This window comes from Emydura macquarii, unplaced genomic scaffold (assembly GCF_026122565.2).
Source record: "Emydura macquarii macquarii isolate MOO-44397 ecotype Brisbane River unplaced genomic scaffold, CSIRO-AGI_Emac_v2 contig_1348, whole genome shotgun sequence".
NCBI lineage: Eukaryota > Metazoa > Chordata > Testudines > Chelidae > Emydura > Emydura macquarii.
This window is the reverse complement of record NW_027131485.1, coordinates 5,953,048-5,966,908: the sequence shown is the minus strand read 5'-3', so window position 1 is coordinate 5,966,908 and position 13,861 is coordinate 5,953,048. Positions and strand designations below refer to the sequence as shown.

Below are 13,861 nucleotides of genomic sequence, written 5' to 3'. Positions count from 1 at the left end.
GCAATTTTGCAGTATGCCAACAGTCAAAACATAATGTGGCTGGATAGGGTGAGCAGGGCACTTTACAAATGCAGTAGTTTACACAAAATAAAATAACAAGGAGCACTTCTGGTTGATTGGAGGGATCAGAGCTGCTGTCATGAGCTAAAAAATCTTTCATAAAGGCATATGACTCCTGCCAAAACGTGAAAGCTAAAAATAGGGACATTTAGGGGGGACAGAACAGGAGACACTGTACTGATACAAGACATTTACAGGGGCTGATATGTTCACACGCGTGACACTGATGTGCCCACACATGCTGCAACAGGGTGTCTCTATGGGTAACACTGGAAAGGACTTGATATGTTGTCATACATGACACGTGTGTGCTCCACTTGGGACACTGTCATGGGCTTGATGTTTCCATACATGGCACTGGCTTGGGTTTAGCAAGACGTTTGAGTTGTAGGCGTATCCGATTTGGCTTCCCGCCCACTTCCACCCTCTCTGATCCCAGCCGTGTGCAGACCCCTTCCCATACAGTGGAGACACACCAGTGCCACGTATGTGAACATGCCAAGCCCATGTAAGTGCCTCGTATGTGGCGGGCCTGCTAGACCAGCACCCACAGTATCTCCTCAGGTCCTGTCCTGTCCCGTCCCGTCCCGTCCCCCCAACCCGGTCCCTATTTTTAGCTTTCAGCGTTGGCAGGAGCCATGTGTCCCGGGAGAGGTTTGTAGTGGTAGCACATGAGAGCAGCGAGCAGCTCCCCCTCTCAGCCCAGCAGGGGGAGGCGGTGACAGCAGCAGCCCGGCCAGCCCAGCCCAGCCGACAGCTGCCTGCAGGCCCGGGCGAGACCGTCCGGGAGTCAGACGTCGCATCCGCCAGCCAGGCCGATCGCGAGCCGCGCGGAGGCGGCTGCCCATGGCTGCAATGGGGGAGTCGGACTCGGAGGTAGGGGGTGGGGATCAGCGCCTCCGGCTGGGGGCTTCGCGTGGAGTCTCCTCGCCCGGAGGCGGGAGTCCGCCCGGCCCCTCACATCAGGCGGGAGGTGCGGCCGTGGCGGGGGGCGGAGGGGGCAGAGCCGCTGCGGTACAGGGCCGGCTTTTGTGCCCGGGCTGCCTGCCAGAGGCCGCTCCGCCGGTCCCCAGGAAGAGGCTTGTCCCACGGTGAGGAGCCCCCTCCCCGCCCATCTCCGGGCCCAGCCCAGCCCAGCCCAGCTCCCGTTTCTCTGAGCCAAGCTCCGGGGAACTCTCCCGCCCCTGCACTCCCAGCGCCCCTCCTCGGCGGGCTTAAAAGGGAGGCGGGGGGTGGGCGTCTGGGTTTTGTGCCCAGAGTCCTTCTCCCCCTATGGGCCGGCAAGGCACCCGCCCACCACAGCGCCAGAGTACCCAGGCCCCAGTTTGGCCTCCTTTCTGTTTAGGGCAGGGGGTGACTGCCAGTCTCTTCTCCCCCTCCCACCATCTGTGTGATCCCCTAGGACCCAGCCCCCCCATTGCCCACTAAGATGAATCTACACTTAAACTTTAGGGCAGTACAGCCAAGGCATTTAGGGGGGTGAAAAATCCATCCCCGCATGCCGCAGCCATGCCATCCAAACCCTTCCTATGGACTGTGCTGACCTAACCCCCACTGTTAGGTCACTCCAAACTAGGTCACTCAAAGAATGCTTCCTTAGACATAGCTGCTGTTACCTTGTCTACACTAGCATTTATGCCAGCAAAACGTTTGTCACTTAGGGCTGTGAAAAAAGTTTTGCCACTGCTGGTTTAAGTGGTTTTATGATGTCAGTGGGAGAACTCTCTCCTGTCCACACAGCACAGCTACACAAGCAGTTTTACAGCAGCACAGCTGTACTGATACAGTAAATTTTAAGTGTAGACTAGGCCTTAAGGAGGTGGTGGTCCTACAATGACAGAAGAACCCTTGTCTTCACTATGGTGTTAGTCTGCTTTAGTTACGGAGCCATAGCTATGCTGCTATAAACCCAGTAATGTAGACATAATTTAACTTAAATGCTGAAATAGACTAATCACCTCCTACAGACCATGTCAATACAAGCATCTTGGAGCCTCTCACAACTACTATACTTCGTTTAAAGTACAGCTCATTAGTTTCATTCTAGATAAAACAAGTCTCTTGAGACTCTCAGACAATACTTAGTAAGAATTATTTGTCAGGGTTTGTAGGTGGTACTAATACCTGGTAGATCTCCCCTCTTACAATTAACAACCATGATAATAGAATTTAGATCCACACTTCTACTGAGTATTGAATAACTTCCCACTTAACTGCATCTCCCCTGATTCTGTATTGGAATATTTTTGACCTCATGGTTTGTCAGTAAAAATAATATTATACTTCAATTTTAAATTAAAAAGGAAACATGATTTTGGAAGATTGTCTTTATTTTAAATTGAATCAACTGGGAAACCCATTTGAAACCTCACCTGGAGGAGTGCTAGTTGTGTAATTTAAACAAAGTGAAACTGCAGGGAGATACAGTGAGCTTGAAATTTACTCAGTTAAAAGTAGTTTCATGTACTACACCTAACCCTGAGTCCCTCTGCCAAATTTTACATCTTCCAATTAAATTTTTTTTCCTTGTTGCTGTGTGAAAGGCCTATACAAACAAAAGGAAACTGACTATGGTGAAATTGTTTATAATCAAAGTGATGTAAAATTGCAAGGCAAACTTTCAGAAAACCAATGGCAAAATGTTTTCTAATCTTTCAATTATAGTGTTCTTTGCAGCAATAGTAGGTTAAACTTTCAGATAAGTAATTTTAAGTTGATGCTGCCCCTTTTAGTTTCAGGAGCATATAATGTATGTTCAAACTGTTTGAAAGCAGCTTTCTTCTGCTCTATACGTTGATTTATAAGGTTGAATTATGTTTGGTTTTAGCTGTAGATATGTGGTGATATCCAGATGCATATATCCTCATTAATGTAACCTTCAATTGACTGTTCAGGCAGAAATGAATGTGGTATAAATATCTAAACAGATAGAATTGAGTTCCTATTGGATATTTGGGTACATTATTACTGTTAAGTACAGGATTAATGCTATAATGAATTAAGAAGGTCAGAGATTTTATATTTGTGAGATGAGCAAAGAGAACTAATCTTTCTGGATTTGGGGTTGTCTTAGGAGAGCTGTCAGGAATTGAGGCTGCTACATTAAATGTTATATGTTTTACATGTAACATTAAAATCTGTAATTAACTAAAAATCTCACTCTCCTGTTTCAGACAAGAGAAATTTTCATGTAATCATGCCCAATCCTGTTAGTAATTTTATCTTAACTTTAAAGTGGATTGGATAGCTAAAAAAGCATTCATTGTCCAGAAGAGAATTCAAGATCAACACTAAAGGCTCCAATATGTCAAAAGAAATGCAAGAACTACAGAAACAATGGCACTCCATGATGCAAACCATCCACAGCAATTCTAATGTGAGTTACGGATTATTTTATAATTTTACAGAGCATGTTTATACACTGTTTCTCCTTTCACAATTGCTGGAACATCATGCCCAATTGTATTTTATGGTCATATGATAATGAAATTGAATTATAAAATCAATATTGTATTTCCATAGAGAAAATGAATCATTCTTTTAATAAAGGAGCTCAAAAGGTACAAGCCACTTTAAAAAAAAAATTAAGGGCATTTCTGTGGTACTCACTACTGTAGCACCTGAATGCCTCACAAATAGTAAGGCTCACAACACCTCAGTAAAGTAAAGTAGGTGGCAAGTATTATCCCCATTCTACAGACAAGGAAACTGGAACATAAATTAAGTGATTTGGAACCCAAATTTTCTTATTCTTAGTCCTATGCTTTAACCTCTTTGGTGCGTTCACAACAAAACACAGCATATAAAATTGATGTTGTACTTAAAGAAATTGATCTTTAGGTAGAAAGCCAACAGATGTGGACGAGCATGGTTTGGACAGAGAGATTCCTTAGGGGAGGATCTATTAATGGAGATTCTCTATATCTTAGTAAGGAGGAGAGGATAAAATATGGGTAGGGTTTGATGAGAAACAGTCAAATGAAAAAGACTCCCATTCAATTACATTACATAATAGCAGACAGCTAAAAAGTGTCAATTTTTAAAAGTGTTTATATACAAATGCTAGATGTCTAAATATTAAAATGGGTGAACTTGAGGGCCTGGTATTAAATGAGGATATTGATATAATAGACATCACAGAAACTTAGTGGAATGAGGATAATCCATGGGACACAGTAATACCAGGGTACAAAATATATCGGAAGAACAGAATACGTCGTACTGGTGTGGGAGTGGCACTATATGTGAAAGAAGGCAGAGTCAAATGAAATAAAAATCTTAAAATGAAATAAACTGTGCCATAGAATCTCTATGGATAGTAATTCCATGCTTGAATAATAAGAATATAGCAGTAGAGACATACTACTGACCACCTGACCAGGAGGGTAATAGTGACTATGAAAATGCGCAGGGAGATTAGAGAGGCTATAAAAATAAAAAACTAAATAATAATGCGGGATTTCAACTATCTCTATATTGACTGGGTACATGTCACCTCAGGATGGGATGCTGAGATAAAGTTTCTTGACACCTTAAATATCTGCTTCTGGGAGCAGCTAGTCCTGGAACCTACAAGAGAAGAGGTAATTCTTGATTTAGTCCTAAGTGGAGCACAGGATCTCCTGTCCAAGAGTTAAATATAACTGAACTGCTTGTAATAGTGACCATAACATAATAAAAATTTAACATCATGGTGGAGGAAGAGATACACCAAAGCATCCCACCACAGTAGCATTTAATTTCAGAAAAGGGAACTTTACAAAAATGAGGAAGTTAGTTAAACAGAAATTAAAAAGGTACAGTGCCAAAAGTGAAATCCCTGCAAGCTGCATAGAAATTTTAAAAGACACCATAATAGAGGCTTATTTTAAATGTATACCCCAAATTAAAAAACCGTAAGGGGACCAAAAGAGTACCACCATGGCTAAACAACAAAGACTCAAAAAGTAACAGCAAAAAAATTTTTAAGTACATCAGGAAGCCTGCTAAACAACCAGTGGGGCCACTGGATGATCAAGATGTTAAAGAAAGATAAAGCTATTGCGGAGAAACTAAATGAATTCTTTGCATTGGTCTTCCTGTCTGAGGATGTGAGGGAGATTCCCAAACTTGAGCCTTTCGTTTTACGTGACAAATCTGAGTAACTGTCCCAGATTGAGGTCACATTAGAGAAGGTTTTGGAACAAATTGATAAATTAAATAGTAATAAGTCACGAAGACCAGATGGTATCCACCGAAGAGTTCTAAAGGAACTCAAATGTGAAATTGCAGAACTACTAACTGTGGTATATAACCTATCATTTAAATCAGCTTCTGAACCAGATGATGACTGGAGGATAGCTAATGTGATGCCAGTTTTTAAAAAAGGGCTCTAGAGGCAATCCTGGCAATTACAGGCCGGTAAGCCTAACCTCAGTACCAGGCAGATTGGTTGAAACTATAGTAAAAAATATAATTATCACACCTATAGCTGAATATGATTTGTTGGGGAAGAATCAACATGGTTTTTGTGAAGGGAAATAATGCCTTACCAATTCTCTGAGGGGGTCAACAAGCATGTGGACAAGGGTGATCCAGAGGATATAATGTACTGAGATTTCCAGAAAGCCTTTGACAGGTCCCTCACCAAAGGCTCTTAAGCAAAGTAAGAGGTCATGGGATAAGAGGGAAGAGCCTCTCTTGGATCAGTAACTGGTTAAAAGATAGGAAACAAAGGGTAGAAATAAATGGTCAGTTTTCAGAATGGAGAGAGGTAAATAGTGGTGTTCCCCAGGGGTCTGTATTGGAACCAGTGCTGTTCAATATATTCATAAATTATCTGGAAAAAGGAGTAAACAATGAGGTGGCAAAATTTGCAGATGATACAAAATTACTCAAGATAGTTAAGTTCAGAGCAGACTGCAAAGAGTTACAAAGGGATCTCAGAAAATTGTGTGAGGGCAACAAAATGGCAGATGAAATTCAGTGTTGATAAATGCAAAGTAATACGCATTGAAAAACATAATCCCAACTATACATACAAAATGATGGGGTCTATATTAGCTGTTACCACTCAAGAAAGAGATCTTGGAGTCATTGTGGATAGTTCTCTGAAAATTTCCACTCAATATGCAGTGGCAGTCAAAAAAGTTAATAGTGTTGGGATTTATTAGGAAAGGGATAGTTAATAAGACAGAAAATATCGTATTGCCTCTTTATAAATCCATGGTACACCCACATCTTGAATATTGCGTGCAGATCTATTCACCCCATCTCAAAAAAGATATTGGAATTGGAAAAGGTACAGAAAAGGGCAACTAAAATGATTTAGAGGTATGGAAAAGCTTCCATAATGAGAGATTAATAAAACAGACCTTTCAGCTTGGATAAGAGACAACTAAGGGGAATGGGGGATATGATAGAGGTCTATAAAATCATGACTGGTGTGGAGAAAGTAAATAAGGAAATGTTATTTACTCCTCATAACACAAAAACTAGGGGTCACCAAATGAAATTAATAGACAGTAGGTTTAAAAACAAACAAAAGAAAGTATTTCTTCACACACTACTCAGTCAGCCTGTGGAACTCCTTGCCAGAGGATGTTGTGAAGCCCAAATTATAGTGGGGTTAAAAAAAGAACTAGATAAATTCATGGAGGATAGGTCAATCAATGGCTATTAGCCAGGACAGGCAGGGATTGCTGTTTGCCAGAGGCTGGGAATTGCCTACAGAATGGATCACTTGATTATTACCTGTTTTATTCATTCCTTCTGAAGCACCTGGCCACTGCTGGACAACAGGATACTGGGCTAGATGGATCATTGGCCTGACCCAGTATGGCTGTTCTTATGATCTTCTCCCAGCTGCTGGTAGATAAAAGTTGTATCATAGTAGGAAATACATGATTCATATTTGTGTAAACAATAATTTTAGATACCACCTTTATTTTATATTTAACTTCTGCATAGACCTCTCACAGGTATTGCGTATGCATTGCCCCATGACTTAACGGAGAGGGACTAATTTTGGGCTCCTGGAATTCAGTGCAAAATTTTTATTGGTTTCCAGGAGAGCAGGATTGGGCCCTGGTCAATTTTGGGCAGCTGATATATTTTGATATGATTCACCAGCAGTATTTTTTCCATTGATTTTTACTATGTTGGAGGAGTAAAACATGCTAAAAATCAATACATCTTTATAAGGCTTAATTATTTGTAGGGGGCAATTGTGCAAGGTTCAAATGTCAGTAACCTTTATGGGCACAGGCAGGGCTATAAAAACACTTATTAGTGCATATCCATGCACTCTCTTTTCCAGATGAAACAGGGCTGCCATCTCCCTTTCATGCCATCTGGCTACAGGGAGTTCTCTCCTCCCACATCTTCAGCCATGAGGAAAGAGGTAGAGCCACTTTAAAGTTTTACTGGTATAACTATTTTCATAAGGACGTGTTTGGTTTTTTTAAACCGATATCATATCATTAATAAACACCTAGTGTGGACACAGTTATACCGATATAAAAGTGACTTATCTGGTATAGTTATTCCCTCTCCCATATGAGAAAACCCATACTAGTATAAAGTACCTTTATTCTGATATAACAGAGTCCACATTAAGAGGGTTATACCTTTTTAATTGTACTAGTATAATTAAAGTAGTACAGCTTTCTAGTGTAGATGACCTTGCAGTCATACCTTGCAAGTTTATAGGTGAGGCAGGGTCCTTGAACAGAACGTTTAGGCCCCTTAATTTAGAAGCTTTGAAAAAACGTCATCTAGATACTTGTCCTGCTTACAGGATTTTCAGATTTTTAAACAAATATAGCTCATTGGACAAAAATTGTTGCTGGTATAATGCCACTGAAATCAGTTGAGTTCTACTACGGACCTGCATGTTTTATTTACCATTTTGGCTTTTGATACTTTGTTTTATTTTGCAAGCGTTGAAGTTTATCAGTATCACAATTAACAGATTCCCCTTGTAAATTTTAAGATATTGCTGAGGAATCTTCACTTTCTACTGATCTTTCTTCCTTGTTTTCGCTTCAGTCAAGTTTCAGCTCCTGTATTTAAAGATACTAAAATACATAATCTGCCTTGCTAAATCCATTGTGATCACCTTTGCTTTCACATGTGTTGAGACTTTGATCTATTGTTCACTAAAAAATTTTTGAAGCATTCAGAGACTAGAAATACCTAGACAGACGGATGCTCATGCTTGTGAAACAGAATGACTATTGCCTCTGACATTAAGTATATAAACTGATGAATTATTAAATATTTGTATCCAAAATGTCATTAAAATGATTTTGACCTCTTTCTGAGGTAATACAAACTTTAAAAAAAAATTAAAATTAAAATCTGATCTAATTCTACTTTTCTTCTTTCACTCATTTACAGGTTGTTGCTTTTATGAACTCTCGAGTTGGCCAATACTTAGATGATCATCCTTTTGTCGCCCTGTCCCTGTTGGTGTTTATTGCAGTATCTGCTATTCCTGTTGCATTCTTTCTGATATTTGTGGTTGCAACAGCCGTAGTGGCCTGTATGGGGGTTATAGTCATGGAAGGTATTTTATTTATCTATTTATTTCTTTTTTTCCTTATTACAAAGATCAGTAACTTTTATGACAAAGTTTTTTACTTAAGAGAGAGGAAAATCCTTTATCTCTCATCTGCAGAAGGAGTTCTTGGTGCACATAAATTGTAATGACTTTTTTGTGCATTTCTCTGCTTTCACTACCAGCAACAGTCTTTTAATTCCAGAATAGTATTCTAATTAAAAAGAGAGAAAGGATTTCCCTGTCTTGAGTGCAGATAATCCCAGCTCTGGACATTGTTAATCCATTTACCATTGCCATGGATAACTTTCATCTCTGGCCTTCAAAGGGATTTAGCAAGAGCAAATTTAGCAGAGCTAATTGTTTTGTTTTTTCTTCTGGACTGTAACAAATGTTATGTATTACAACTTCTTTTCTCAAGGAAGGATGCCTCCAGATATCCTGTCCACTACCAAATAAACTTGGGACCTAATAATTCCTCTCCAAAGCTCCCTGTGAGCCAGGGGATCCACTTGGGACAGGAGTAGGGACAGACCAGAGTCTGACTTGGGGTGGGATGCACATTGTTTGCTTCAGAAACCCTGTGGAGCACAGAGCAGAATGATGATGTATTATCTTTCCATGGTGGGGGAACCCCCTTTAAGGAAAGCAGTTAGGGGAGGCCATGGTAGTGCAGCTCCAATGGAGTTATTCTGCATAGCCAGAGTTACTCGGGTGCCACAAAGCTATGCAGAAGATCCTAGCCTCCTGCAATCCTTTGAGATCTGCACAGAGCAAAGGAGATAAGTGAGATTTGGAGGCTAGCCCCACAGCCTGTTCCACAGGGAGGTCAGAACCCCATGAGAATCATCAGGGGAAAACTCTGCAAGGAGACCCTCAGAAATTTTCTCCCCTTTAGCCCACCCCATGGAATTTCCTGTGGATGGGAACTATCAGGCCCCCAACTACTACACTGTGAACAGATCAGCTAGTTGTTTGTGCTACACCGTATTCATTGATAGTTTGAATTTGGGATGGCAGTAGATCTCCTGGACTAGTGTGTGTACTTGTATAAGTATTTATGCAAATAATAAACTAATTCTCTCTTATTAGGTGTTGTAATATCAGTAGGTGGCATAGCCCTTCTTTGTGTGCTCTGCGGCCTGGGCATCCTTTCATTGGCAGTGTCTGGAGTACTGAGTATTTGCTACATAGCCCTTTCAGCTCTGGTCAACTACTGGCATACTCCAAAGTAAGTATTAACATATTGATCTGTTCTGTAATGTCAAACTAGCTGTGGCTCTTCACTGGTTACCTTGTATTAAAATAGTGGTTAACTTGTTTAAGGTAATAACATACTCATCCTTCGTATTTAGTGTGGCATGTTACTCTGACCATTAATATGTAGTAGATAACTATCCAACCACTAATGTAAATGTATATTTTAGTAGGAATTATTTACGGAAGAGGAGAAAGAAATTATCAGAAGTTCTTTGTATTATTGCATATATTGATGTAGCCTCATGTCAAACAGATAAAATTATTCGTTTTCAAAACACAAATAAACTAATAGGTTTATGTGGCTTCTTTAAATATTAAGGTGTTGAAAGGGTCAAATAGAAAGGATTAAAGCACTGTAAAGAAACACGGTCTGGGAATGTCTTTAAGAATACTGACGGTTCATGCTTTTCATCTTTTCCTTCCCCTTTATTAAATGAGGTTCTTGTAGAACTTGAGTCATGGTTGGGGTTTCAGTCATTTGATTCCTGTGGTATTCTTGATCATTATGTAACTGAGTAATTCTTTAGTTTACTAAATTGAAAGAATTTTAACAATTGAATTTCCTTTTACCTGTGCACGATGTGTGTTTACTTCTCACACTTCTTGACTTGGAAGAAGAAAATTTTACTTTTATAGCCAGTTTCTAGTTAACTTTGCTTTCTGGTTCTCCTCCGTTACCACAATTATGCAATGCTTTTGTACACCCACTGCAAAGAAATATCTATTTTAAAAACAAGAAAACCTTTTAATAATTGTGGAAATACTTCTGTTACTGTTATGTTTTGTATAGTCTTGTTTTATAAAACCTGTAACTTATACTTTGGGCAGATTTGACCTGACAGTGTTCTTTTTAACTATACTACAATCTTTTGCTAAGGGCAGGTCTACACTTAAAACGCTGCATCGGTGCAACTGCAGCACTTTAATGAAGATGTGCTAAGCCAATGGGAGAGAGCTTCTCCTGTTGTCTTAGTTAATCCATCTCCATGAGAGGCGGGAGCTATATTGACGGGAGAAGCTTCCCTGCCAACATAGCACTGTCTACACCAGTGCTTAGATCAATATAAACTACATTGCTCAGGTGTGAATTATTCACACCCCTGAGCGATGTAGTTATATCAAAGTAATTCTGCAATGTAGACCAGGGTTAAGATGCAAGAAGTCTTGGAGATCCTCTACTCTACAAATGCAACTAAGTCAGGACACCTGGTTACAACACTGTTCTGTTTTGTAGTGTAGATGGAATCTTGACTGTGTTCCATAACTAAACTAAAGCCTCGGCCACTCTGTGGAACACAGTTAAGATCCTGTCTATATTACAGATTGGAAGCATATTTTATTTGGATCAGGGACAATTGTATTATAAATGGGCCAACAGATTTGAATGTATTGTAATCTTTGTATTGTAAAAGGGGGCCTAAGTCACATTGTTATATGTGCATTTTGTCTAAGGCTATGTCTATACTAGAGACCTTACAATGGCACAGCTGTAGCTGCACTCCCGAGGGGAGACAGCTCTTTCCCACTGGCATAAACCATCCCCAATGAGCGGTAGTAGCTATGTCAGTGGGAAAAAGTCTCCCACCAACATAGCATTTTCCATACTACCGCTTCTGTAATTAAAATTTCGGTCAATAAAAAACTTATGTCAGTCAGGGGTGTGGTTTTTTTCCACATCCCTAACTGACAGAAGTACCAGTGTAGACATAAAAACAACGAGAGTCCTGTAGCACTTTAAAGACTAACAAATTTAATTTCTGCAGGCATATAGATTGAGAGAGTGTAAGAGGAACTAAAGAGGATTACCGTGGACTGCCACCTATAGCCTGCTTCTGTTACTACTAAGGACTAGCTCTATCCATGTAGTACTACTTTCTAGGGTCCAAATCACCTATCCAACAGAAGGCAGACCTGTAGGGGGGAAAACTGAGGATTCCCTCAGAGGATTTTCCTCAGATTGCCATGCAAAAGTAACAGTGTCCCTTCCATAAGGACAAACAGAATCACCTGTGGATTTTAGGGTATTTGCCAAAACATCAGATCATCAGGCAGAAGCCCTGTCTCTGCACTGGCTCCAAAGTTCCCTGCCACTCCTCCAGTTCTCAGACAGCCTGGCTTCAGTGGAATCATTCTGCCATATCTTTTATATTTATTACCTGATGATCCCAAAAATTTCCCCTCCTTCCTCTATACGAGGGATGTTCCACATTATACAGTCCAAGTTAAAAAATCATCATATTCACTGCAGAGCTTTGAGGGTAAATGGGCAATGTACATCAAGCCCATCCCCATACATGGATCTCTGGATCCTTTGAGATGATTGCTGGGAGCACAGCACCCAGATAATTCAATAATAGTTGCTCTAGACAAACCTATTATCTAGCATTTCAACAAGCATGCTGCTCAACTTCGTTGAGGTCTTGTCCAACACAAAGAATCTCCCATGAAAGTAAAAGCTAGTAAATCTGACCATTCTTCTCTCCCATTATACAGCAGCCTGGTAAAGAAGCAAGCAGCTAATGGAAGCAGTTTGCTACCGAGTAGTCCTCCTGTCTCGGACCCTTCTAACAAGAACATGAAGGGTGAATGAACAGGACTTTCCCAACTTCCTGTCTTCCCTGATACGCACTTACTTGTACTGTTCTAAATTGTAACTTTGTGTTTACCTGTCAAATACTCAAACTTTGTGCACTGTTTATGGAAATTGAGAATCAATATGCCTCTTCTGGTTATTACTGTAAAATGCATAGTAACAATATCTTAACCTGTAGGCAATGCACTGTCATACTAAGTGTACATGGCATGGTGAGAAATCTTGCAAATACACTACAGGGTCCAATTCTTTTGCTATAAAAGTGATAATTCCCAATAAAATTGGGGCAGTTTTGTGCAAGGAGGAACTGTATGTTTGAGATTATAACTTTTAGTGTTAGAATTCTAATCTTAGAAGGGGAATTAGAGTGGAACAATCTTTAACATGACTGCAGCAAATGGATGTTTTTACACCTGGGAAATGGCAAAGCACGTCAACACAAAGCAGCATTTTTTTAAATGTTGGAAAAACATTTTTAAGCCTTAACAGTGGTTATCAAAATATCTGTGGCAAAATTCTAAGTCTGCATCATGTTAAATATATACGTTGTTCGAAAAGCAAAGTAAAGGAAGTTTTTCTGTGTATAATATTTAATAATCTAAACTCTTGCATGTTCTGATAAGGAGAATGAGGAAGGTATCCCTTCTAAATAACTTCTGTTCCACAAGAGATGCAGGTTAGGGGCTTAGTGGTGTTTTGCCTTATGTGTTTGTGTGTTTTAAAAAGTCTATTTTGTTTACAAATTTTCACTCTTTGAATATACAACTTCAGTGAATTTTTTTTGGCAGATACGAAACTTTTTTGCTTACATGATAAGCTTGTGTATCTCAAAAATATTTCGTTTAATAAAGTGCTTTTTGTTTATCTGGATTGTCTTTTTGGTGTTGTTCTGTTTATCCTTGCTAAACTAACAAAAACAAGTTTTCAAGACTTAACCATGTGAAGATTACTTAGAACTAGATTTCAGTTTTTACAAGCTCTCTTTTCATTTTGTATTAATCCAAACATGTCACCTTGTGAGTTATTGTTAAATAAATTTCACAGCCACAAGCTGTGGCCAGTTTGGCATTTACTGGGTGAGGTTCAGCCCTCTTTGTCTTTAAATGGGAAGCAGCATTCTTGGTCCTCAACTAGTATAATGTTGCATCCCTGCAATCTTAACTTGTCCCTCATGAGGAATATGCCATTTAGTGAAGACCCAAATTTACCTCTATCCTGTACAAACCTGCTGTGTGACTAACTTAAATCAGAAATGCTCTAACCTGAACCTAAAAGGTTTGGCTTTTAACCACCACCATAGACTCATAGACTTCAGGTAATATATCTCTTCTGCTCTTGGGGTCCCTCCTTTCTAAATCTTTCACATTTCAAATTTTATTTGAGCCTTGACAAGTTCAGTGTGGTGGCTG

The 13,861-nt window shown here is 39.9% G+C and overlaps 1 protein-coding gene across 3 annotated transcripts; it reads left to right on the top strand.

Annotated features, from left to right (window-relative positions):
- The first annotated feature begins 772 nt into the window (after positions 1–772).
- LDAF1 (lipid droplet assembly factor 1) lies at positions 773–13,322 on the top strand. 3 transcript variants are annotated; one of them, XM_067550985.1, is made up of 5 exons: positions 773–936; positions 3,296–3,436; positions 8,440–8,608; positions 9,692–9,830; positions 12,353–13,322. In XM_067550985.1, exons 2-5 carry the CDS (start codon positions 3,365–3,367, stop codon positions 12,447–12,449), a joined length of 477 nt encoding a protein of 158 aa, XP_067407086.1. In that variant the 5' UTR covers positions 773–936; positions 3,296–3,364; the 3' UTR covers positions 12,450–13,322. The 3 variants fall into 3 exon arrangements, with proteins under 3 accessions (XP_067407086.1, XP_067407085.1, XP_067407084.1); XM_067550984.1 differs by having other exon boundaries at positions 774–936; positions 3,234–3,436; XM_067550983.1 differs by lacking the exons at positions 773–936; positions 3,296–3,436 and adding an exon at positions 7,234–7,441.
- The last annotated feature ends 539 nt before the right edge of the window (positions 13,323–13,861 follow it).